General features: G+C 40.3%; 2 protein-coding genes and 1 long non-coding RNA gene across 6 annotated transcripts in view; 2 read left to right on the top strand and 1 right to left on the bottom strand.

The window, feature by feature from the left end:
* The first annotated feature begins 702 nt into the window (after positions 1-702).
* dennd1c (DENN domain containing 1C) lies at positions 703-25,002 on the top strand. Of its 4 annotated transcripts, XM_079811304.1 has the most exons (23): positions 703-901; positions 2,589-2,653; positions 3,182-3,225; positions 5,091-5,140; positions 5,235-5,354; positions 5,594-5,663; positions 7,500-7,580; positions 7,663-7,737; positions 8,626-8,679; positions 8,790-8,900; positions 12,483-12,583; positions 12,929-12,974; positions 13,069-13,170; positions 13,245-13,370; positions 13,451-13,552; positions 14,101-14,191; positions 14,276-14,316; positions 14,565-14,615; positions 16,107-16,154; positions 19,265-19,384; positions 20,531-20,616; positions 20,687-20,894; positions 23,327-24,995. In XM_079811304.1, the coding sequence occupies exons 1-23, from the start codon at positions 885-887 to the stop codon at positions 24,068-24,070; spliced, it is 2,553 nt and encodes an 850-aa protein (XP_079667430.1). In that variant the 5' UTR covers positions 703-884; the 3' UTR covers positions 24,071-24,995. The 4 variants fall into 4 exon arrangements, with proteins under 4 accessions (XP_079667430.1, XP_079667431.1, XP_079667433.1 ...); XM_079811305.1 differs by lacking the exon at positions 7,663-7,737 and having other exon boundaries at positions 707-901; positions 23,327-25,002; XM_079811306.1 differs by lacking the exon at positions 19,265-19,384 and having other exon boundaries at positions 727-901.
* Positions 22,903-27,695, bottom strand: LOC307122973. Its single transcript, XR_013816114.1, has 3 exons — positions 27,381-27,695; positions 25,576-25,623; positions 22,903-25,446 (listed from the first exon to the last, which is right to left on the bottom strand). It is a non-coding gene; the product is annotated as an uncharacterized lncRNA (long non-coding RNA).
* LOC307122956 (complement C3-like) overlaps positions 25,785-27,695 on the top strand; it is a 70,575-nt gene continuing 68,664 nt past the window's right edge. The window contains exon 1 of the mRNA XM_079811301.1: positions 25,785-25,920. The gene's annotated coding sequence lies outside the window, so the exon portion shown is untranslated. The remainder of the gene's footprint in view (positions 25,921-27,695) is intronic.

The following is a 27,695-nucleotide window of genomic DNA, read 5'->3' as shown; positions in this document are numbered from 1 at the left end:
TTGTCCACTGAACACTAGAGGGAACCAGTTTGCACAAAACGATTGGTACCAATAATTTGGATATACTTCAATGCAATGACAATATTAGTCAAAAGGAGACGTCAGAATTGTTAGTGTCTGTGAGTGGGAATAGGATAAAGTTACCTGTTTGGAAATCCATGTCATCCATGTTGATCGCCCTTTAGTGTTAAACTAAGAGAAAGAGAGAGTGCAAACACATGAGTAATGATGAGAGCAAAACAGCAGTGATACAATAGAGGAAGTCCATTCCTGTATTTCCTCTTCCATGTGTTTATGATTTCAACCATCACAAGGTGAAAGTGTGGGTTTATCCTACAGTGTATGAATGAACACACATTCACATTCGCTAGAGGCCTGTTCAAAATATTAGAAAGCTTTAACACTGTAAAATAAAACCACACAAAACATTTAACATAATAAAAGTGCATGAAATGTTACATATAATAAGTGAGATAATAATAATTTGAAATAGTCAAATTTTAAATTAGAGTTTCTGAAATTATTCAACCTTAAGATGAGACTTGATCTACCAAAATATTCAGTTTTTTATTGAAATAGGCCTATGGGATTTTAAAATGGATATTATAGCGTCAGTAGACCAACAAACGTCATGTAGGTCACACATATACACACACACACACACACACACACACACACACACACACACGCACACACACACACACACACACAGAGAGATCAGGAAGTGCTGTCTTGAGTTGTGTGCAAGTCGGCGGAATTGGCTGTTTGATGTGAGGATGTGTGTGTGCAGAAGTGTGTGTCGATGCATGTTAATTAAGGATCTAATGACTTTGGTCTGCTGATGTCCTGAACACCCCGAATGGGCCCCAACACACAAGTGCATCATGGGCTCCAGGATAAAGTAAGATTCTCTCCGTTTGTCTCTCGATTTCTGCGTTTGCTCACATTTGTGGTCTCCTGCTTACTTCCTCTTCCTCGCTCTGTCGTTCTCGGACGTGAGGCTTTCTATCATGTCAAGATTGAGTGAATAAACTCAAACTCCAAAGCGAGTGCGGAGATGAGATCTGCAGATGGAGAGTTTGGACAGATTTCCACTGAGATTCGAGCAGAGCAGATCCTCTCCATCCTTCATTTCACGCGGCCTCAAAAGTGCTTCAAGTCAGACTAGAATCTGTCTGATGTCATTGCATTAGACAGCAAAATAAAAAGTGTCTGTATGTGCACTGAAATGATGCAGGACGCACGTCACTTTCTTCATCGTTGTTAATTGTGATGGAAATGCGTAGGTGTTTTTGTACTTTTCAGTTTGTAGAAATTCACATTAACTATTAACATCTTCAACACATCTTCACTATCTTACACTCTCAGAAAAAAAGGTACAGTGGAGGTACAATTTTGTTCCTTGGGGAACAAAACGTATAAATGTACCTTTAAAAAGGTACACAATTGGCCCTTAGAGTACAACTATACCATAGTTTTCCTCTACTTGGAGCAGGGGTAGGTAAGTTCAGTCCTAGTGAGTCACTGTCCTGCAGAGTTTGGCTCCAACCCTGAAAGACATCTATAGAAGCTCTTATTGAGAATTAACAGAGGTTTAGATGTTTTATTGAAAATAATATATCAGTCTTTCCTTTAGTTGGGCAGTTTGACTCTTGGCTTTATATGCGAGTTTGATACAATGTTATCAAAACACATTATCTGTTCTAATCAAAAGAAGCCATAAACAAAAATTATATAGAAAAATGTTTGACTAAACTCATCCCTGACTAAAAATGTTAATAAATAATATTCACCAAAAATACTTTCTTGCCACAGATCAGACTCACACACAGATATCATGAATCAGCATATGAATCTCAACAATGGTGACATACTTAATGCTGCAATGCATGCTGGGAGCCATGAGTTTTATGCTGTGGTGGTTTAGTAGGGTTGGAGCTAAATTTGGCAGGACATCAGCTCTGTAGGACCGAAATTGCCTACCCCTGACTTAGAGGTGCAGAAATGTACCCTTAAGGGTACCATCCCAGTGACGCCACTTGTACCTTAAAAGGTTAAATGTTTTACTTTTTTTGTTTGTTTGTTTGTTTGTTTGAGAGTGTAGGAAGGAAAAAGCATGAATAGCATCTCTTATATTCACAAATGGAGATTTTTCGTTCTCAGATCCTTCTCAAATTGCGCTCTGATCTGCCATTAAAAGTCATAGATTTCAATATGACTTTTTCAAACCAAACATTTCTTATCAATTCACTCGAGCAAAAAACGGATATTTTGGGTCAAAACATTTGCATGAACACATTTAAGACCGGCCGAATATATAACTGGAAATGTTCAGTCAGAAGTATTTTCTGTTGATGTGCTTCAACTAATTTAGCAGTCGACCACATCCTGTTCCACGCATGAAGCGCTGTATTAAGATGTTATGAGAAGAACAGAAGATAATGATTCATCGCTGATCCCTTTCAGAGTCACTGGTCATTCTGATAGCATTTGCTTTTCACGTCAGATGTGTCTAATGTTTTTCTGGTGTGATTGCAATGGTTGTTTCGTTATGATGACTATTTTGCTCATGGTTTTGTTGTTCTCAGAGAAAACCCTGATAAAACGTTCTACTGGTTCTTTCAAGCCTCATGTCCAATCGCCAGAGATAAAGGTGGGCACAGCACACACACACACACACACACACACACACACACACACACACACACACACACACACACACACACACACACACACACACACACACACACACACACACACACACACACACACACACACACACACACACACACACACACACACACACACACACACACACACACACACACACACACACACACACACAGAAAACTGATGCAATAAACACACACATGCTCACACAAGCCTGTCTTTTCTGAGAATGGCTCTTCCTGTCACATGACTAAACCAGAAAAACCACACGGCAGGGCCGGTACACGCTCAACAGAATGAGAAAAGGCAGGGGAACTAGTTAGTATGCCGTCATCTGCTAACAGGGCGGCGATAGGACACACTGACGGTCTAAAGAGGGATGGGGTTGGACCGGGTCTGGCTGTAAGAACCAGGCTGTGGATAACACTGACCTGACTTTAACCACATCCTCTAGTTGAGAAATGAACTGATGTGCCTGACCCCTGTGTGTGTTTTCTTTCTATTTGAGTAGATCCTGATGTGCTGTTTCAGTTCCCTGAAGACTTTAATGATGAGGTTAGTCCTCGGGATCACTGTGGTTCTTTCCTTCTGGTTTTTATTTAGCTATCTGGTCACCATAGATTAGGGCCCAATTCTCACTTTTAACTATGACTTTAAGCCTACTGCTTATTAATAGTTAGTGCGGTAGTTGTTAAGTTTAGGTATTGGGTGGGATTAAGGGATGTAGAATAAGGTCATGCAGAAAAAAGCATTAATAAATGATTTATAAGTTCTAATAAACTGCCAATTTCCTACTAATATGTATGCTAACAAGCAGTTAATAGTGAGAGTTGGACCCTAAACTAAAGTGTTGACGTCTTTTGTTTATTAATTGTACTTATATTAATATAACTGATAACTAGTATTTTATTTTGAGCCACCGCTCACCATGTATGTAAGTTTGAGGAATAAGGGAAATTATAATGCATTCAAAATAAATGCATAAATAAATAACAATGCATAAATAAAATGTATTTATTCATTATTATGTATTTAGAAATAACTTTATATAGGTTATGGTCAATATGTAAACTGACCCGATTTACTTTTCATGATTCAGCCGACACAAGAGCTATTAATATACATTATATTAACAATATACACCGATCAGGCATAACATTATGACCTAATCGTAACATAATAACACTGATTATATATTCATCACGGCACCTGTTAGTGTGTGTGTGCGTCTCTTACCTGGGGAACACATCGCAACAGGTGCACTATGGGAAGAAGGCAAGCTGGCATAGGCAGTGATGATTTGGGCAATGTTCTGCTGGGAAACCTTGGGTCCTGCCATCCATGTGGATGTTACTTTGACACGTCCCACCTACCTAAGCATTTATGCATTTGGCAGACGCTTTTATCCAAAGCGACTTACAGTGCCCTTACTTACAGTGCAGGGACAATCCGCCTGGAGCAACATGGAGTAAAGTGCCTTGCTCAAGGACACACTGGTGGTGACCGCTGGGATCGAACCAGCAACCTTCTGCGTGTCAGTTCCATGGTTTAACCCACTGGACCACCATCTCACAGCATGGCCATGGCTTCTTTGGCCTCCAATTTCCCCAGATCTCGATCCAATCAATCATCTGTGGGATGAGCTGAACAAACAAGTCCGATCTATGGAGGCCCCACCTCGCAACGTACAGGACTTATACACTCAAAAAAAAAAAGGTTCTATATGGCACCAAAAATGGTTCTTGGCTCGTAATCATAGGGGAACCTTTTTTAGTGCTATATAGCACCAATTTTGGTGCTTCAGTGGTTCTTCAGAGGTTCCTTGACTAAGGTGCTATATAGCACCTCTGAAGAACCGCTGAATAACCACTGAAGCACCAAAATTGGTGCTATATAGCACTAAAAAAGGTTCCCCTATGATTACGAGCCAAGAACCATTTTTGGTGCCATATAGAACCTTTTTTTTTTTTAGAGTGTAGGATGGAGTGGAGTCCATGCCTCGACGGGTCAGGGCTCTTTTAGGAGCAAAAGGAGGACCAACAAAATAATGTTATACCTGATCGGTGTATAGTCATTGTTTTAGACTTTTTTTTTTTAAACTGTAGAAAATGGTGAAAAGTATTTGAACATTTATTAACATTAATATAATAGAGATTACACCAATAGTAGGAAAAAAAGGAGGGTAGACCTTAGCGGGTGATTTTAAGCATCTGGGTCAGAAAGTCTCCTCAGATCCACCAAGCCACTGCACACTCACATTCTGGTATCAAACACCCAGTTTTCATGATCCACTCCAGTCTCTACGGAGTTTACCTGTTGAACTCAGAAATATCTCACATTATGCATTTAAAATGGGTTCCAAATGCAAAGGAATATTTGCGCAGATATTGAGCAATGACGCTTCTGCTGTTCCCACACAGGAGTCTCTGCAGTCCTTGCCTCGCTTCTGTTTCCCTTATGACATAGAGAGGTGAAATTCATTCATTATTAATATTAATAATAATAATAAATATGGTACATTTATTTAGCTTTTATGACTGATTAACCGGTCGGTCGATCGACAGGGTGAAGGACTCTGTTGCCGTGCAGCACTTCACATTCGTCTTGACCGATCTGGAGGGATGTCAGCGCTTCGGTTTCTGCAGACTCACATCCAGCTCTCAGACCTGCTTGTGCATACTCAGGTCTCAAACACACAAAACACACACAAAAACAGCGCAGTTAGTTTCATTCTCAATGCACATGATCATCAATGAGTTAATGATTAACAGTCTGCTAACCACATTCACTTGCAATAAACCAGTGCAATAAACAGTGAATGTTAGAGTTATGATTAGCTTTTAACTTCTTAGTTTTAACTCTCAATAAGTAGATTCAAAGCAGTTGTTTGACCTGACTTAAGTGCGATTTCTTTCACACTCAGTTATTTGCCATGGTTTGAGGTCTTCTACAAACTTCTGAATAACCTAGCCGACTACTCGACGAAAGGACAGGTAAGGTTTTAACGGACTCCTGATTATCTACATTTAAAAAGCTGCGTATGCATTTACACTACCTGTAAAAAGTTTGGAATAATTAAGATCTAGTTAAAGTAGATCTTGATAAAATATCTTCTGCTCACCAAGGCTGCATTTTTTTAATATCAGAACTACAGTAAAAACGGTAATATTGTGAAATATTATTACAATTCAAAATAACTGTTTTCTATGTGAATATATTGTAAAATGTAATTTATTACTGCGATCAAGGCTGAAATCAAATTTTTCAGCATCATTATTCCAGTCTTCACTGTCACATGATCCTTCAGTAATAATATGGTGATTTGCTGCTCAATTATTATTGGTTTCTCAGACTCAACTAGGGTTGTTTTTTACCCAAAATTCATTCTCTTTTAATAAAAAAATAATAATTGTGTTTATATGAGTGGTCCAAGACCTTACGACTGTTGTCACACTTGAACTTGGAATACACACACACACACACACACACACACACACACACACACACACACACACACACACACACACACACACACACACACACACACACACACACACACACACACACACACACACACACACACACACACAAACAATTGACTGGATTCAAGGGTTTTATGTGGTTGTAATAATAATTGCCACCTTGGAATTATACGGTTCTATCTGCATTCTGAGTGCTTGGGGATGGGGATGGGATTGGATGGATGGGGGGATGGGATTGGATGGATGGATGGATGGATGGATGGATGGGATGGGATGGGATTGGATGGATGGATGGGAATGGATGGATGGATGGGAATGGATGGATGGGATGGATGGATGGGATTGGATGATGGAGGGGGGGATGGGATTGGATGGATGGATGGATGGGGGGGTGGGATTGGATGGATGGATGGGATTGGTTTGGATGGATGGATGGGATTGGATGGATGGATGGATGGATGGATGGATGGGATTGGTTTGGATGGATGGATGGATGGGATTGGATGGATGGGGGATGGGATTGGATGGATGGGGAGATGGGATTGGATGGATGGATGGATGATGGATGGCGGGATGGGATTGGATGGATTGATTGATGGGGGGATTGGATGGATGGATGGATTATGGATGGGGGATGGGATTGGATTGGATGGGGGATGGGATTGGATTGGATGGATGGATGGGGGGATGGGATTGAATGGATGGATGGGATTGGTTTGGATGGATGGATGGGATTGGATGGATGGATGGGATTGGTTTGGATGGATGGATGGATGGGATTGGATGGATGGATGGGAGTTTGACTTTTTATTTAGAAAACTACCTACAAAGTCCCAAAATGTACATTGCACATACAATCTAACTTTTGTTTAAAGCACATAAAATAAATAAGAATATGTGAATAACTCAATTTTGATAAAAAATGTCAAATAGAACCTATAATTCCAAGGTAACAAAATAGTAACAAATCCTTCCCTCATGGGTCAATTTTACACTCATAGGATTTTTTTCTTATTTGTCAAAAAATATACAATAAATCTGGCACAATCCAGAACACACACACACACACACACACACACACACACACACACACACACACACACACACACACAACACACACAACACACACAACACACACACACACACACAACACAACACAACACAACACAACACAACACAACACAACACAACACACACACACACACACACACACACACACACACACACACACACACACACACACACACACACACACGTATCAGTGTTGAAAACATTTTCCAAATTATTCCAAACTTTTGACCATTAATGTATCTAAAAGGCATTGTATTTATTTGAACACCCTGGCAGACCAATGAGATGAAAGAGCTGCTCTCGATTCTCTACAAGCACCCCGTCCCTCCGGCGAATGACGCCATCACGCTGCAGATGGTAAGTGCTGATTGGCTGCTGCACGTTCCGTTCATGACATCCTATGTGACATCACAATCAGGGTCGTTTGTTCTTCACTGAGGGAGGGAAGCTAATGATCGGAAGTGTGATGCCTGGCATCTGTGGACATGCCCCAAAAGGGGAGGAGTCAGAGGGGGTGAGTCCCTGATCCGCTTTACAACGAGCCGACCGGACTAAACCTTCACTCCAGCGTCTAATAAATCCTAATGCATGACATAATATGGGATTGACCTAATCCAGCATCTGTAAATAACCACAAAAAGAACCTTAATCAATGCTTAACTAAAACACTAACTAAAACTTGGTTTTGTGATTTATTTTTCATCTAACCTAAAACCCTTGAGGTAGACTCATTCGAAGAACTTCTTTCATGTGGTCCCCGATAGGAAACCACCATCGAAACAACGTTAAATCAACGTTAATGTGTCAATGTTAATTGAATCAACATCACATTTCGACCCGCAATTAATGTTGAAATTTCATCCAAAAGTCAATGGTAATGACATTTGGTAATGGCAATGGCACAGTTTGACTCTTGGCTTTTTATGTGAGTTTGTCTCACTTAAAAAACCAAGAGTCAAACTGCCCAACTAAAGGAAACACTGATCATCATAATGGTATTTTTTTATTAAAAAAAATAAACATCTAAACCTCTGTTCATTCTCAGTAAGAGCTTCTGCTGAGATCTTGAGAGATGTATTGTCTTCTTTTATCTTCAGTCTATTTCAGGCTGTGTGGCTTTAGTTGTAGTTGTGTTTCATTCTCTGAGAGCGTAAGCATGAGTTGAACCAACATCACATTGTAACATTGACTAAGTGCCATTACCATTGATTTTTGTATGAAATTGAAAAAAAAATTCAACATTAATTACATTGTGCAAATGTGATGTTGATTCAATGCAGTTAACATTGACACATTAACACTGATTTAACATTGTTTTGATGGTGGCTTGCTATCTTGGAGCTGCTATCCAAACATGCAATTTAGTTTGGGACTTTAGTGAAATAATGTTTCTCTCCAACAGATCCCGTACTTTATCGCGCCAGATCCCAAGGCCTTGCCCTCTATACCAGAGAGTGTGAGTTGTTCCCCATCATTTCTATTCTATCATTTCAATAACGTGTGAATTTGAACTGCCTGGTCTTTTCTCGGTTCTTATACGTGTGTGTGTGTGTGTGTGTGTATCAGAGGAACCTGACTGAGCTGGTGGTGGCCGTGGACGTGGGGAACCTGCTGCAGCTCTACGCCAGCATGTTGTTCGAGAGACGGATCCTCATTTACTGCAGCAAACTCAGCACAGTGAGTTCAGTGCAGCAAATGTTGTGTCTTGATTCGCTTCGGCTACTAAAACTTGAATGAAAGCAGTAAAGCATGGCACTAGCAACACCAGGGTCATGGGATCCAATCCCAGGGAATACATGTACTATTGTGAGATGGTGGTCCAGTGGGTTAAACCATGGAACTGATACGCAGAAGGTTGCTGGTTCGATCCCAGCGGTCACCACCAGTGTGTCCTTGAGCAAGGCACTTGAGCAAGGTACCATGTTGCTCCAGGGGGATTGTCCCTGTAATAAGGGCACCGTAAGCCGCTTTGGATAAAAGCGTCTGCCAAATGCATAAATATAAAATATATATAAATATAAATGCATATTGACTGTGATTAAATTTGCTTTGTATTAAAGCATCTATCAAAATGCATATTAATATGAAACTTAAAGAGTTAGTTCACCCAAAAATGAAAATAATGTAATTTATTCCTCACACTCATGCCGTTCCACACCCATAAGACCTCCGTTCACCTTCGGAACACAAATTAAGATATTTATGTTGAAATCCGAAGGCTCAATGAGGCCTGCATAGCCAGCAATGACATTTCCTCTCTCAAGATCCATTAATGTACTAAAAACATTTAAATCAACTCATGTGAGTACGTACAGTGGTTCAATATTAATATTATAAAGTGACGATAATATTTTTGGCAGTGTTGGGGAAGCTACTCTGAAACAGTAGTTTGACAAGCTACAAGCTACTTATACATGAAAGTAGTTAAACTACAGTCAAGCTACCCTTCTGAAAAAGTAGTTAGATACACTACAAGTTACTACCAAAATGTAGCTAGCTACATCGAAACTACTTTGATTTTTTTAAATTGCATTTACAAATAACTGAATAATCGTTAATGAAGAATGTTTTAAGTTAAATGTGTGGGGTTTAAAACAACACAATGCAATACAATTATGATAAGAGTAGTTTTATTTTGTAAACTATCCAAATATACAATACTCAAATGTAGTCTATATCTCAAACTGACTGTCAAAGTGCAAAATCATGTCACATCAATGCAAGAACAAAATATAACCAACTTTGAGAAACAGGAGTAGACAAAAATGCATATATATATATATATATATATATATATATATATATATATATATATAGCAGGATAATCAATATAAAAAGGCTATTATTCACCTGTATGTCCTTAAAGTCTTCGACGCAGACAGCGTTTTAATCTTTTGTTCATATAAATCAAGTGTAACCTTTACTAGTTGATTCGTGTGAAGTTATCAACCCACTTCTGTACGTCCTTTACATAATCATCAGTCGATCTCTTCTCTGTGAACCGTAAAGCCACAAGATGTGTGATGAAACAATAGATGGCGGTAACGCACAATTTTAGTATGTGATCAAACAAGAAGAAAACACTGTGCTGCTTCAATGCATTGCAGGCTCGTTAAAACAAAACGGAATGTAGCTTTTGGTCGCGCTATAACCGCTGCTTGCTGGAAAAAGTAGTTAGATTCTGGAAAAGCTACATTGTTTCAAAAGTAACTGAGCTACTGACAAGCTACTGAAAAATGTAGGTAAGTTAGTAGCTTAGCTACTTGTTGTTAACTACTCCCCAACACATATTTTTGGTGTGTCAAAAAGACTAAATAACGACTTATATAGGTGATAACCGATTTCAAAACACTGCTTCATGAAGCTTAGGAGCGTATCGAATCAGCGGTACGGAGCGCCAAAGTCAGGTGATTTCAGCAGTTTGGCCGTATGACACGCGATCTGAATCATGAATCAACTCACTGATTCATAACAGTTCAAAGCTTCATGAAGTTTCATGAAATATTCTCGTCGCTTTATAATATTAATATAGTTCCGAAGATGAACAGAGGTCTTACGGGTGTGGAACGGCATGAGGGTGAGTAAAAAATTACATTTTCATTTTTGGGTGGACTAACCCTTTATAGGAACAGCTAACTCAAAACACCCTCCCCATACAGCAAGCCACCATCAGAACAATGTTAAAACAATGATAATGTGTCAATGTTAACTGCATTGAATCAACATCACATTTGCACCCAGTATTCATGTTGAAAAACTGCCCAACTAAACACTGATCTCCATAACAGTGATCATTTTCATTTTCAATAAAACATCAACATCTAAACCTCTGTTAATTTTCACTAAGAGCTTCTGCTGAGATATATTGTCTTATTTTATCTTCAGTTGATTTCAGGCTGTGTGGCTTTAGTTGTAGTTGTGTTTCATTTTCTGAGAAAGCAAGCATGATGTTGGACCAACATCACTTTGTAACATTGATTCAATGCCATTACCATTGATTTTTGGATTAAATAAAATAAAAAAAAATTCAACATTAATTGTGGGTACAAATGTGATGTTGATTAAATGCAATTAACATTGACACATTAACATTGATTTAACAATGTTTTGATGGTGGCTTGCTATCTGGGTCATGTTGATCCAACCTGTAACCCCAGCTAACAGGGAACGTTCTGCAAAGGTTTTATTAAAGTTATGAACAAGTTTTTTTTTTCAGTAACGTTAATGGAAAATTAATTCAAAGTTATCTGGTCTGTAATAACATTTCTCAAAACATTTGTGCAAAAACATTATTTATTATGGATATTCATGGGACTTTTTTTCTGAAACATTTTAGTTCCTCTATAGATCATTTTAAATGTTACTACCTGTTTCAGCACGTTCTGGGAACATTCAAAACTAACGTTCCTATAATGTTTGCATAATGGAAGGTTCCCTTAACGTTCGAATACTCGAGAATAAAAAAAACCCCTGTGATGTTTCAAACGTTGAGAGAACATTCACAAACAACGTTTTCATAACTTAATGTTAGCAAAATGTTCATAGAACATACTTTGTTAGCTGGGATGCTGTCATTTCCACGGAAAACCAAATAAGAATTTCAAAGAATATCAACGCAACTCTTTTCTCAAAGTGACTGATTAAAACTGAAACAAAAGTAGTTTGTACATCCTGTCCACTATTTCAAGTGCATTACACAAAGAATCTACATGCGAAAAAATCTCAGTTTTTGCCCCAACCAGCTGGAGCATATTCTTTGGTTTCTACTTATATTACAAATTTGATTAAACACCTTCAGATTGCCAGAGAATTTGTAATTTAGGTAACACTTTACTTAAAGCCCCTATGTATAATGGTATTTAAGGTATTTCTAATGTACTGTACATTTCATAAATAATTGTAATCAGTTATAATACACATTATAATATTTTCAGATTCTGAAAATGGTTTTTTGTCATGTGTTTTAATGCATTATAATTTATAAAGAGGTGTTCAAGAATAGATGAGGATTATAATGTATTATAACTGTTGTTACAATTGTTCATGAGACCATATAATGCATTATAAGGTCATTTCCCAGCATAATTACTGCATTAAAAACACTTTTATAATGCATTCTTCATAAGGGCCTTAAGTAAAGTGTTACCATAATTTCTTTCTGTGAAGGCAGAAAAGTCACTTGATAACAGAACGTTATTGAGTTGCATCTAGTCAGGACATGCACCAAACTGCATTTGACAGTGTTTTGTGTGTGTTCAGCTCACGGCCTGCATACACGCGTGTAACGGGATGCTCTTCCCCATGTACTGGCAGCACATCTTCATTCCAGTGCTGCCACCTCATCTGCTCGACTACTGCTGGTATGAGACACACACACACACACACACACACACACACACACACACACACACACACACACACACACACACACACACACACACACACACACACACACACACACACACACACACACACACACACACACACACACACACACACACACACACACACACACACACACACACACACACACACACACACACACACACACACACACACACACACACACACACACACACACACACACACACACACACACACGTAAAAATCAAAATGTATTTATTTATTTTTAAAGCGCATATAAAAGAAACTGTATGACCCAAAGTGCTCAACGGCGCCTAATTCTACCTCACCCTCATTTTTAGCGCGCCAATGCCGTACCTCATTGGAATCCACTCCAGCCTGGCGGAGGTACGACGATTCCCTCACCTCATAGTTTTCTCTCACAGTTTGCGTCACATTCACACTCACGTCGCTGTGCCTTCTGTTTGCTTCGGTACGACAGAGAGTCAAGAGTCGAGCTCTGGAGGACGTGGTCATACTGAACGTTGACACCAACACCCTGGAGTCGCCCCACGAGGACCTGAAAAAGATCCCGCCCGACGTGGTGAGACTGGTTTACTCCTCGCAGGTCTGTGACACACAGCGGTTGAAGGTTTACAGCAAACACTGTTTCTGCAGGTGGCGGGACTGAAGGTCAGGCTGAAGAGGCAGGCGGCGTCGGCCGGGTCAGGGGTCGCTCACGCTTTCCTCAGAGCGCAGGCTCTGCTGTTTGGAGGGTACAGAGACGCCTTACAGTCGCCAGCCGTGAGTGACGTGCATTTACATAAACGTTAGCCTTAGGTTTATAAATGCTTACGTTAATGTTCCCCTCTCTTACTTTAAAGGAAGGGCCGGTTATGTTCTGCAACGAGTTGTTTCTGAGTCATAAGTCTCAAAGCATGCGAGAGTTTTTGGAGAGCGCGGTTCACCTGCAGTGTTTCAAAGAGGTAACTGCAAACACATTATCATCTTAAGGCAAGTCACTACAGGCAGAACCATTGTTTTTTCATGCACTGGTCAAATGTGAGGGCTATTTTGCTTTCATTACATGTTTAGACTAGTCGAAAAAAGTATCCAAAATACACATAAAAGGAATAATTCAACCAAGAATAAATAACTCACATTCATGCCGATCCAAACCCACTTTCTTTCTTCCGTGGAGCACAAATGGAGATGTTTCGAAGAATGTTCAAGCTGCTTTGCGTTGAGCTGCAAAAAGCGCACCATAAAACCTTTAAATTCTATCCAAACGACTTCAGTTTTTTTCTTAAGTCATATCATCTTGGCAACTTGTGCATGCACTTACGCCAACGTTATGTGATTGGTTACACAGTATGCAACAATCATTGGTGTCATGCTAGTCGTGATATTCACAACACAAAAATAAACTCAAGGTTTACAATGGAGGGTAAGATTATAAAAGATGAAAAGGATATTAAACAAACCGTGACATCACTGCATATTATTTCCCATTATAATCTCATTTTGTTCTCAGTTTATTGACGGCCGGCTGGAAATGCTGAACCAGGGCAAAGAGCCGGATGATGCGTTTGAGGAAGAGGTGCTGCAGTGCGGAGCTTCATCGGGTGTGTATTTACATCCATCAGAGAATCAGATTTGTTTACTTTGGGGGCTCGTTTTAACATCCCTTCTGCTCACTTTCCCTTTAGGTGGCTCTAAACTGCGTCGACAATGGGTGGGAAATTTGAAGGTACGTTTTGTTTTACTCAGACTGTAACTATAAACAAAATGTAACTCTGGCAGACTATACTATATCTGCAGTATGTATACAATGCACACAATACATTCAAATTGAAAAAAAGAGTAATTTTCAGTATTCAGTACGCATCAATTTGAGCATCACTTTCCATTTCCAGTGTGACAAATTAAGTCGAATGGACTTCCAAAAGTATGCCAATTACACGAAATTGGATAAATAAAAATAATCTCTCTTTACAGAAAGGGGGAGGAGCCCTGATCGTGACATGGAAGTCTACAGCTAACAAAGCAGTGAGTATATACTGTATGTACACTACACTGTTAAAAAAAAACTTAAAAAAATGGTCAATGACTGTCAGCTACGGCTGTCAAACAAAAACCGTAACATTAAAGTAAAATATCCAATTTTTTAAAAAAGTGCATAACACTTTCACATAATTTTTTCTTAGATGTTTTACAGAAAAACTGATATTTTAAAGGTATTTCCTGAATTATTACGGTCAAATACCTTCACTTCAATCTTCAAAAAAAGGGTCAAATCACTGCCAAACAAAACCATAAAATGTATGTAAAATACACTTATTTAAATAGTGTACAAAAAAACACTTATTTTACAAACATTTCCTGAATTATTACTAACAAACACATTCACTGTAAAATGCAAATCTCTTGCAGGTAACCAGAAATATCACACATGCATGAATGTAACTTTCTGTCACTCGACAGCCTTTAAATAAAGCAACACACAGCACAACACCAATGTTTACTAACCCGTCCTGGACTGAAGCACAGGCTCTACTCTTCAGCTCAATGCTGACACACAAAACATGATACAGAAACCCTTTAAATCCCAACAGAACATTAAACACTAACAGATCTCTCAAGACCTCACCATCTTCACTTATTATAGCCTTTATTTATTTCATACTAAAGCTCTTATTGAGAACTGACAGAGGTTTAGATGTTAAAGTTTTATTGAAAATAATAAAGTTGGTTGTCCCTATTATGGAGATCAGTGTTTGCTTTAGTTGGGCTCTTGACCCTTCACTTCATATGTTACATTTTCTCTTCAACAATGCATATGCATATTTATGTTATAAAGCAGTGAAATCAGAAGATTTGAATAAATACATTAACATAGTAACCTGGCCTGATTGCATCTAAAGTCCCTAATCAAAGAGTTTTGCAATTAAAAATTAAATTGTGTAAATTTAAAACTTTGTTGTGCATAAAATATTTTAAACTACTACTTTATTCTGCTTTAAATAGCCGCTGCTCTATTTCAATTATGATATTTCACTTTAATTTTAGGGGTTTTGTTTGGCAGCTGTTGCTGTCAGTCATTTGAGTAAAAAAATGTTTTTTTATTTTTTTTACAGTGAAGGTATTTGAACCTAATAATTCAGGAAATACCTGTTTATTTAAATTAGGATAGTTTTACGACAGGGTTTTTTTTTTTGGCTGACAGTCATTCGTGTGTTTTTCAGTAATTTTTTGTGGAAACTGTGTTTTTCTTTGATGAATATAAAGTTCAAAAGAACAACATTTATTTAATAGACAATTTCCTTTTATAGTATAAATGTCTGTACTGTCACTTTCCATCAATTTAATGCAGCCTTGCTGAATAAAATAAATAAATAAATAAATAATGACAATGCATATTTCTATTATATTAATTTAAAATGTGCCGTTTTGTATTTTTAAATATTGCATATTCTCCATCAATACAGTTTCCATTTTGATTGTAGTTACCTGACATACATCTGTTAATATCTCACTCAGAGCAAATATCAAAGCAAATTTGGGCTGAAAAACCTCCTGACATCAAAGGTGAGTTTATGTTCTATAAATTGTATGTGGTTTCTCTTTGTGTACAAAATAAGTGAGTTAATTCACATCTGTGTGCGTTAGTTGGACCTTTGGTTCCCATTTAGTCGGTCATTTCAGACGCCACATCGTAGACCGATGAATAGGAATCACGCTGGCGAGAGCCAATCTACTTCGAGTGTAACTAAAAGAGCCAATGCACATTATTGCACCAGCTGCTCAGTATCTGCCTCACAGAAGAACCCAGTTGATGCAGAGCTGCCTGAACACGTTTCAGGGCAGGACGGCGGTCCCACTGAAACAGTGCTCCTGGGGCATATTGCAGCCGCATGAGCAGAAACACCACTCGTCTGCTTCATATGAGACCGATTTAGCATTGGCTGCATGTCCGAGTCCCGAGATGGGCGTGGCAATGCAGCACTCACCAGGTGAGTATCACACCGGCCTGTTGCCAAACCTTCAGCCCATGGTCAGAGCCCTCGTTTCTTCGGGCCAGAAGGCCCTTAGAACAGGTGTCCAAGCATGCTGTGGTATTCACAAATGCCTCTGCCATGGGCTGGGGGGGCCACGTACGACAGGCATGCAGTGTCATGGGTATGGACGGGCCCACACCTGCACATCAACTGTCCTCTGGAAACTTCATGTCTGGTCCGTGGACGGGACGCGGAGGTTCTAGGTGACTCACCCTAAGGGTTGGAGCGAAGGCGGTCTCCCTCCTCCCCCAAAGTCTATGTTGCTGCAATATCTGCTTATCCCGACCCCGTGGAAGGCAAGTCCATTGGGAAGCACGACCAGGGCTGCATTCAGCCCAGACAAAATGTTGCAAAACGTTTTTTAAACGGAAACGGTGCTGCGTTGAACACCCTGTTCTGATGATGCAAGAGTTGTAACTATGGCAGCCGAGAAGGCCATTCTTTGTGTTCTTTTTGAGGGATTTTTGGAGCCTGATGAAATCAATATAAATACATGTTTAATACTGCAAAAAACATGCAGTCACTGCCCTTGCCGTCCAGAATAAAAGACAACATCCCAATCCCATTTAATTAACTTTTTTTTTATCTCCTGGTAATCAATTCTAATTTTATTTTATTTTATTTTCTAGTTCTTACTTTTTTAATAGCTTGTATTTTCTTTCTCATTATGTAAAGCACTTAATTACCATATATGAAATTTGCCTAGCAATGAAGCTAAAAATATAAATAAATACATCATGATGTTGATATATATATATATACACTGTATAATTTTTTTTTTTTTTTTACGACAATCATGTCTTCTAATATCTTCAATTGTTGCGTATACATACTGAGCTGCAGCAGACACATTTGTAAACAACTTTACTTGGACCCATTGTGTAAGCTGTCTCTTTAATACCGCGTGGTTTAAATACATGTTGCTGCTGATATTTTTGACACACCCACCAAACGAGATAAAACGCATCTCAAACCTGTTGCACACCGTTTCCAGGAAACATGACGTTCAACCGGAAACCGTTGCGCACCGGTTTGAGCTTTGAACGTGCCCCTGATCGTCAGGTTCCTTAGGGGGGCAAGACGGTTAAATCCTCCACGACCTCCCTCTATACCCTCTTGGGATCTTACTCTGGTGCCCCGGGCACTTCAGAATGCCCCATTTGAGCCTCTGCAGTCGGCAGAGCTAAATATTCTGTCTATGAAGACTTTGCTGCTGGCTGCACTGGCCTCCATCAAGAGGGTAGGGGACCTGCAGGCATTTTCAGTCGACAAATCATGCCTAGAGTTCGGGGCGGGTGACACCCACGTGGTACTGAGAACCTGGCCTGGCTATGTGCCTATGGTTCTTATCACTCCCTTCAGGGACCAGGTAGTGAACCTGCAAGCGCTGCCCCCGGAGGAGGCAGACCCAGCCCTGGCTTTGCTCTGTACCGTCCGTGCTCTGCGACTGTACATGGATAGAACACAAAGCTTCAGGACCTCAGATCAGCTCTTTGTCGGTCACAATCTTTGTCTGTAACTGGATAGTGGATGCCATCACCTTGGCTTACCAAGCACAAGGTGTGCCCTGCCCGCTCAAGGTGTGAACACACTCTACTAGAAGTGTTGCATCGTCCTGGGCGCTGGCACATGGCGCCTCGCTGTCGGATCTGTAGAGCTTCGGGCTGGGCGACACCCAACACGTTTGCTAGATTCTATAGCCTTCGTGTAGAGCCGGTTTCCTCCTGTGTTCTCACCTCAAACGGGTAGAAGCACTGAGAGGCCCAGGCTCTTGTCGGCTACCTGCGCCCTGAACTACGGCGCTTATATTCTCCAGATTAAATCCTGTCGAGTCCTCCACCATCCTCATGGCGGAGCGTCTGGCTTCAGGCCTATTCCTGCTGAATCCTTGAGAACTGGGTATGTATGAGTGACCCTGCGGGAATCCTATATATTTTACCACGGTCGCTCCTAAATGTAAGCCTGTGTCTTTCACTTGGGAGAGCCCCCCTCTCAGTCAGGCAGGGGAGCCCCCTTTTGCATTGCGAGCGCTTATACCCCACATAACTCCTTCAGGGTACGATGAGGCCTCCATAGTATTCCTTCCCACTAGGAAGGCACGCTTTCCCAGTGTTATCCAATAAGTCACTGATTGGGTCATGCGGAACAGCAGTGATGGACTTCTCTGTGTGAGCCCCGTCTCATCAGGTAAGGGAGCTCAGGAGGCGCACACGGGGCACTGGAAGGGGGCAGAGGTCATGACGCTTTGGTAGGGATTCCCATTCGTCGGCCTCCGACGAGGCGTCGGAAGTGACCGACTTTGAATGGGAACGTCTCGTTTACGTATGCAGTCCTTGTTCCCAGAAGGAAGGAATGGATACATAACGTCCCGTTGCCATGTCCTCTGTGCCCCGCTGGGGTGCCAAGTTCACCTACTCGGCTCCTCAGCGAAAAACTAATTTGATGCAAACACCTGTAGCTCATTCATACCCACGCTACGTGGCATGAGCAGCTGGTGCAATCATTGCATGCCAATGTGCATTGGCTCGTTTAGTTAGACTCGAAGTAGATTGGCTCTCGCCCGCGAGATTCCTATTCGTCGGTCTCCGACGTGGCGTCTCCGTTCGTTACATATGTAACTGAGATGATTTTCCCTCTCAGGATCAGACAGAATCTCACATGCTACAGAGGGGCGGTTCTGTGTGTGGAACTCACACGTATCGCCTCATCCAATCAGATTGCCTTCAGAACCGTCTACCAATCACACAGCACTTTGGCAGGGTGAGTGACACCTGAAGGCACTCAAATACATGCATACAAACATACACTGAGCAGGCATAACATTATGACCACTGACAGATGAAGTGAATCACACAGATTACCTCTATATCACGGCACCTGTTAGTGGGTGGGATATATTAGGCAGCAAGTGAACATTTTGTCCTCAAAGCAGATGTGTTAAAAGCAGGAATGGGCAAGTGTAAGGATTTGAGAGAGTTTGACAAGGGCCAAATTGTGATGGCTAGACGACTGGATCAGAGCATCTCCAAAACTGCAGCTCTTGTGGGGTGTTCCCGGTCTGCAGTGGTCAGTCTCTATCAAAAGTGCTCCAAGGAAGGAACAGTGGAGAACCGGTGACAGGGTCATGGGCGGCCAAGGCTCATTGATGCACGTGGGGAGTGAAGGCTGGCCTGTGTGGACCGATCAAACAGACCAGGTGCACTATGGGAAGAGGGCAAGCCGGTGGAGGCAGCGTGATGCTTAGGGCAATGTTCTGCTGGGAGACCTTGGGTTCTGCCATCCATGTGGATGTTACTTTGACACGTACCACCTCTACCTAAGCATTGTTGAGACCATGTCCAGCCTTTCATGGAAACGGTATTCCCTGGTGGCTGTGGCTCTTTCAGCAGATAATGCACTGCCACAAAGCAAAAATGCTTCACAATGAGTTTGAGGTGTTGACTTGGCATCTGCGAGAACAAACAAGTCCGATCCATGAAGGCCCCACCTTGCAACTTACAGGACTTAAAAGATCTGCTGCTAACATCTTGGTGCCAGGTACCACAACAAACCTTCAGGGGTCTAGTGGAGTCCAGGTCAGGGATGTTTTGCCAGCAAAAGGGGGACCAACACAATATTAGGAAGGTGCTCATAATGTTATGCCTGATTGCTGTATATACACATACATTAATATTATATAAAAGTCAATGCATATTTTAAATATGTTATTGCGTCAAAGGCACCTAGTGAAAATAGCCATTTATTTATTTCAAAAGACCTAAAACAAAAAAATCTAATTCACCCGAGTGTGAAAATTGTAGCTGTTTGGCTCCACCTTGTGTTCAACAGCAGTACAGCACATGCACTTTACTTTCTAAATATGCTTTGTTTTTTTTCCCTACACTTTCTGTGCTGCTCTGCTTTCAGTCTCGACCACGGCGGCCGGCACGCAAACACTCCAGCAACCAGGACATGGAGCAACAGACACAGGATGACAACACCTATGAGGACAGGTAAGAGGAGAGGAAAAAGATGCATAGCTTGTATGCCTTATGTCTTTTCTAAACGCATGTCCCTTTGCAGTGCAACAGAAAGTCTTGAGCAGTGTTCTGGCACCAGCGACTTGCAGGAAGACGATGACCTTTCTCTCTTGGCTGACCCGGAGGAGATGGACCTGCTTGGGGAGATCTTTGACACCCTGAGCGCTCAGAGCTCCAGAGAGCCGGGCTTACTGTACGGCACACGCAGCCTCGACCTCTTCAGCCCTGACAGCAGCGACTTCATCACACATGTAAGACCTGGATCCTCTCACTCTAGTCTCACACATTCCATCTAAACTGTGCTGGATGGGTTTGTCAACGGCACAGCCTGCAACAAACATGCCACATTACAGTCTTTGTTTATATGAGCGCATTTTAAAGTCTTTGTCCCATAACCAGACCATCAGAAGGTATTTAACACTATATACCCCTGGTTTCACAGACAAGGCTTAAGCTAGAGACTAAAATGAATGTTTGAGCCGTTTTAACGGAAAGTAACTTCTTAAAATATGTCAGTACCACTGTTTTGTCTCAAGATGCATACCAGTAATGTTTTTTTTTTTCTAAGGCACGTTTATAAATGCTTCTTAAATGTCCTATTTTAACTTAAGCCTAATCCTGGATTAATCTAAACCCTATCTGTGGAACCAGGCCTAATTTCCCCCCATGTGATTTATGACATAAAATAGCTCTAATAAGAAAAGATTTTGAGGAATTGTTGTCAACTGGCATGCCTGTACCACAATGGAAAATGGTCAGAAAATGGCTTTCTTTAAAATGATCTATTTCTGCTTGATTTAATATTTCTTTAATTGATGCATTTTTACTAGGGATGTTCCGATCAATCGGCATCGGCCGATAATCATATTTTATGACTTGATCGGTACTCACTAACTTGGCCGATCTCACGAACCATCGCAATTTGATGACGTCATCACGTGAGGGCGTTTTGAAGGCTGAAGTGGAGAAGGGTTCCATGTGAACAGCAGTTCACGGGTCAGTCGGTCCTAAGGGATGGGCGAACGCCGTTCAGAAGTATCGATATACAGTAGTTTGATACGAACGAATCTGAAAAATAGCGGCGTACGCAGAGTGAGCTGATGCAGGGAAAGTGCATGATACAATTTGTCCTGAACATGACACATGCTGTATATTAAGGGCTTTAAAATAACTGGTTAGATATTGTTAACACGTATAGTTTAAAGCAGCTCGTCCTGTCAGACGCTCTGAGAGATACTTGTGCTGACAGACAGATCAATACCTGCGGTGTTTAATGCGTTTGATATGTGGTGCTTTCCTCGGTGCATACATTTCACAGGGATATTCTCCATCTGTAAATGTTAGAAAGTCATGCAAATATGTCCATTTTGCTGTCAGGCGACGATGAGCCTTCTGCATGTTAATCCCCGCCAAAATTCAGACTTCCGCGAGCGCCGCCGCTTGCACGCGCGCCAAACAGACGGAGCGCAATAGAAGGCAATAATTCTGACTAAAAAATACATATTTCTAAAATATTTGATGTTGGACAATAAATGTGCCATATGTATAATTTTAAACCTACAAGTATGTATATTTTTATGAAAGTGACCATTAGAATGGGGTAATCAAATATAGGCTAATATGCTTTTGTTTTTATTTTGATTTTTAGTTCAGTGAATTAAAAAATAAAATCATTAATACATGCCTACATTACATCCACTGTATTTGTTTATAGCCTTCAATATCAACATTGATTTTAGGACATCATTGGGCAGGATGTGAAATAAAATTATTATTAAAAATCGCTTGCACGCGCGCCAAACAGACGGAGCGCAATAGAAGGCAACAATTCTGACTAAAATATACATATTTCTAAAATATTTGATGTTGGACAATAAATGTGCCATATGTAGAATTTTAAACCTACAAGTATGTATATTTTTATGAAAGTGACCATTAGAATGGGGTAATCAAATATAGGCTAATATGCTTTTGTTTTTATTTTCATTTTTAGTTCAGTGAATTAAAAAATAAAATTATTAATACATGCCTACATTACATCCACTGTATTTGTTTATAGTATGTTAAGTATCCTGATATGCATAGTTTTATGCAGAAAACCCATTTTAAAAGGCATATTAAAGTGTCCACTGTATAATGAATAATTTTATAATGATTATTTAGTACCCTGTTAAAACAATAGTTACATTACAGCACATAATTACTATAAAAATGTAACAAAAATATAATAAAAGGCAACATCTATAGTTTTTTTTTTTTCTGAAAAAGGTTAACAGTGATCAGAGAGCTTACAAATCAGTGAAGCATTGGAATCGGGATCGGTATCGGCTGATCACCATGACAAGAAATCGGTAGAAATCCCTAATTTTTATCTCCAACAAGTCACGTGTCAATATTAATCCCAAAAGGATTTTGTCTAAAATGAATATTGAATTTTAACACAGTCCCCAAAAAACAATACTAAACACTTAAACAAAATTAATAACTAATAATTAATAACTATCCCAATATGAACATGTGTTTCCATTGTGGTACATTGTGGCAGTCTTACCTGACTGCCGTTTCTTGAAAACTTGAAATAGTCGAACAGGGCCATTCCCCTCCATCACCAGGAACCTGTCAGTGGAAAAAGAGAAGCACATACACTTGTCCACAAACTCTCACCATTTAATTTCTCTTTCAGAAGAGTTTCACCACCCCAAGTCAGGAGAGTCTGAGTCACTCTTTTGGAAACAGCGGAAGTCTCATGAGCTGGGAGGAGGAGCTAGAGGAGGGGCCTGGCAGGGAGAGGGAGGAGTCTGATGCCATGATTGACAGGCCAGAAAATGAGCTTAACGAATTAGAGAAGGACTTGAACGATTTAGGGGAAAGTCTGTGTTCAGATCTGCAAAGTTTAGAAGTGGTTCCCGAAGTGGGTTCTCAAGAGGTGCAAGAGGGTCAATGGTCGGAAAAAGATGGACAAATGAACGGAACAATGGAGGAAAGCTTGGATACCGAGACAACAGTTGAAGAGAGGACAGAGACACAACCTGACAAAGAAGAAGAACATCAGGAAGAGCACAACATGACCAATGACTTGGGGTCAAATGGACCTGCAAATGGAGGAATCGCCTCCGCAGTCGCCCTCAATGTAGAGATAGACAAAGAAGAAGAGCCAGAAGAGAAAAGTGTTGAACCTTCGTCACCGAATGTCTCTTCTACATTAGCTCTGTTCCAGTCCAGGTCCTTGGCTGACTCTTCTGGTTCCCAAGGAAGGGAAAACCCCCTGAAATCTCCCATAAGAACCTTCAAAATCAACGTGGGGTCAAAAACAGGAGTGCAGACTGAAGAACAAAGTACAAAATCGCCCGTTACATCAACTCCAGAAGAGCAAGACCAGGCTCCCGTTAAGGTCTCCGAGCTGAAGAAGAGATTCGAAGCATCATAAATCAAGCATTTTGGAGTAAAACAATACTAAAAATGACTTTTTCAGATTCTTAAGATTTCGAGTCCACTTGACAATTTGCAAAACGTTTCGTTTTTTGCAAAGTCAAAGAAGATCAAATTGATTGTGTCCATTGGGTTTTGATTGGATGGTGAAAAGTTGGTGTTCTATACTAGACTTTGAGGTTGTGGAAGGACACTCACCTCATGAAATGCCCCATGCACCGCTGAAACTTGAGTGTTGACATCAGTCAATAAAGGAAGTCGATTCAAAGGCAGTGCAAGTTATTACATTTTGGTGACAGACTTTTCCCCCTTTGGAAAAAACGTAGACAGATGAATCGTTCACAATAAGACCAGAAACATGCATTAAATTGGGTCCATTTTGATTTTTAAATGATAGCTAAAATAAAAGAAAATACAACATATGTGAACAATGTCAACTCTGACAAATAAAGCAAGTCCAACCCCTTTTATCCCAACCTCTTTAATCATTTATAAAAGGCTTATCAGAGAGGGCAAAGCACCGGCTGCCGACATGGAGCAAACATTGACCGTCAAAACCACACGTCTCTCCGAATCAAGGTTTTTAACTCAAAGATGCATTTTAATCAACCACAATGACACATTCACATCATCACAGACATTATGAAAACGCAAACATAACACAACACAAAACAATAGTTGGCAAAGTGCAATATATATATTTTTGTGCTCTACCTTTGAAAGAGCTGCAACAAAGCTCATTTGTGGATATTTAAAGCATTTAATACAGTAAAGCTAAACTACTTTAGAGGTGTAGCTGGCGTGTGTATCCTTCACATGGACTCACGGGTGAGTAAACTTAAAGGAAGCACAAGTAAAGTAAACAAAAACTGGTTTGGCTGTCCATGTAAATCATCTGACTTCTTTGCTTTTGATAAATGCATTTGCCCGTGTCTTCAAGTGTTTAAACTCTTTTAAGGTGTGAAAGCATTCTCGCATCTCCATCGAAAACGCTGAATAAATACCCACCACCACTTCAAATGTCCCTTGTCTGCACACATGTGCGTCTGGCATGGCGATTGGACTATGGTACATCCTGAGGAAAGTTCTGTTTAGGTTTCCCTGGTTGACCTAAACAGTGGTGTGTTGTTTCACCTCAGCATCTTTTCTGAGGGCTGCGTTCAGATCAGTCTTTCCTCTTTGGGCAGTGGGAGGGCGAGACCGGGTTTCTCGGCTCCATTGTTCTTGCCTTGTTTCCGCTCTTCCGCACTGGGCTGGTACGATCCCTCCATCTGCCTCTTTTTACGAAGCACGCACGAGAACAAAACCACGGCCAGAGCCAGCAGGAACAACACTGGCATGAACAGGCCCGAGACGCTCGCCGAACTCATGATGCTCCACATGTAAAAACAAACACAGACTGAGAATATCTATATATGCACTTTTATGTTCCAAGGGTGTGTCTGTTCAAGAAGATACAATATCTGAGCATCCGTGTGCGTGTGCGTGTGAGAAGCAAAGTACCTGGTTAATAGCGACTACACCGTGGTCATTTTGGAAGGGGATTTTAACCTAGTGGAAGAGTGAGGTAGAGGTGAGACGTGAAAACACAAACACATTCACATTCACAGATGAGAAGATAATGTAAAAAGGGTCCACTGTTCTGCTGTGGACTGATGGGGTTAATTATTAGTCTGGGAGAACAACACTGACCTACAATTACAAGGACATCCACACTTTTGTCTGTTCCTCAAACAAAACTCTCTTTGACTTCAGAAGACTTGGAGTAGAGCAAATGAGTTGTATGGACTACTGTTATGGTGTTTTTGCATGGAGCTTGAAAGCCTCAGAGCCCATTCATTTTTACCAGTAAGCTAAAACTCTTCCTTTTATTGTTTTCCACGGAAGAAAGAAAGTCATACGGGTTCGGAAATTACACGAAGATGAGAAAAATGACAGAATTTACATTTTGAAAACTAGCATAAAATATATACTATATCACGTTTTGTTCACTACCATGATTGTAATATTTAGATTTTCAAAACAAACTAGACACTGAAATGTTTTTGGTTTTAGACTATATATTACTCATATTTTAGAATGCCATCAAAACAATGAAATAAAAACAATTATGTAATGACCATTTCAGAGCTCAACCGACTTTATAAAGTGATCTTGGCAGATTTATAATCAGGCACCAATTATATATGGGTTGTTGACGTGACATGGCATTTTCACTGTCACACAAGATAAAAAAAAAGAATATAACTTGTATTGTCATCACTAAAAATGCAGCAAATGGTTAAAAAATGTATTTGTCTTACATTAACCTGTTGATATAAAAACTGCTTTGTCTTTAGATTTTTTGAGCCAAATCTCAAAATTGTCCTATGGTGTGACTGTCTCAACAAATTACAACTTTTATAAATGATAAAGAAAAGCATACAAATGCTAATAAATACCTCAGGAATATTTAGTGTCTAAGTAAAGTCATTTTTCAGCCATACATTTCTGAAAGCGTAGGAACTTGATACCTTTTGTCACTGAAATGTCCTCCGGTGTGACACTATATCCTGATTTTAAATCGGGCAATTTCACTGACAAGTTTAATTAGTTGAAGAACCCCATTCAAGGTTGTGTTACTGAAGCCCATGATAAGGTTTTGTCTCAGGTTGTTCAAATATTAAACTTTTCTGGAACCACTATTAAAAGTGTTAATTTAACCTTTGGTGCGACACCCCTGTATTCTTAATTCTTTCTGTGTCACACCCACTAATCAATATAGAGAACCATTAGATCAGGTCACACCATAGGACACATTTCAGTAAAAATGTTCAAAAAACAGTGAATGAATTCACAAAGTTAGTGACCCCTTATATTTTCTCAAACATCAGACTTCACATAATGCATTTTTTCTTCAAAAGTGATGTTTTACAAAAACAAATCTTATTTGTTAACTACCCATATTTAAAACCAATGTTAAGCATTTCAGCGTTACATTAAAAGTTTAATTTTACACACAAGTTTACCTCACAGTCACATTGCATCATTTAGGCACGTCAAAACATTCCCCTATTTCTAAGTATTGCCATCCAATACCTGATATAAGGGTCTTACTGATTATCTATTCGTTACAATACGAGATTGCAAGTGTAAGGATTAGTATTTTCTGGAGATAATGTATTATTAAGCAAACAGGGCTGGGGATAAATGAGCTTTATCTCCTCAGTCAGTCAGTCACGGAATGTCGGTGGCGCAGCCGGTATGACGAGCTGTTCTCAAAACATCCTCGGAGGAATAACCATCCGTTTGAAAGAGAAACTACTCACCTGAGAAAATGGAGTGACATCCGCGGAGGAACTGTTGTTTTGTATTATTTCTAATCCAAACCGATCACGACCTCGGCGTCCAAGCGAAGAGCGCGACGCAGCCTCGTTTGATCCGCGCGTTCATGACGGCGGTTCTCTCACCTGCGTCCGGAAGCGCGCAAACTCGCTGTACCTGTTCCACTCGCGAAACTCACGTGAAACTCACTCTAGAATCTCAACGCCCACTTTTTTTTTCAAAGCGCGCGCTCACACAAACTCATCCTCAAACTGCCTAAATTATTGTGGCTGTGTCATGGTAATATTTCATCCTTGATT

This window comes from Gobio gobio, assembly GCF_949357685.1.
Source record: "Gobio gobio genome assembly, chromosome: 3".
NCBI lineage: Eukaryota > Metazoa > Chordata > Actinopteri > Cypriniformes > Gobionidae > Gobio > Gobio gobio.
This window is presented reverse-complemented; position numbering and strand designations above follow the sequence as displayed.

Coding starts and splice junctions, on each gene's coding strand:
- dennd1c (XM_079811304.1), top strand. Junction 7,738..8,625: donor AAGGGGAGGAGTCAGAGGGG/GTGAGTCCCTGA, acceptor TCTCTCCAACAG/ATCCCGTACTTTATCGCGCC. Junction 12,975..13,068: donor TCCACTCCAGCCTGGCGGAG/GTACGACGATTC, acceptor TCGGTACGACAG/AGAGTCAAGAGTCGAGCTCT.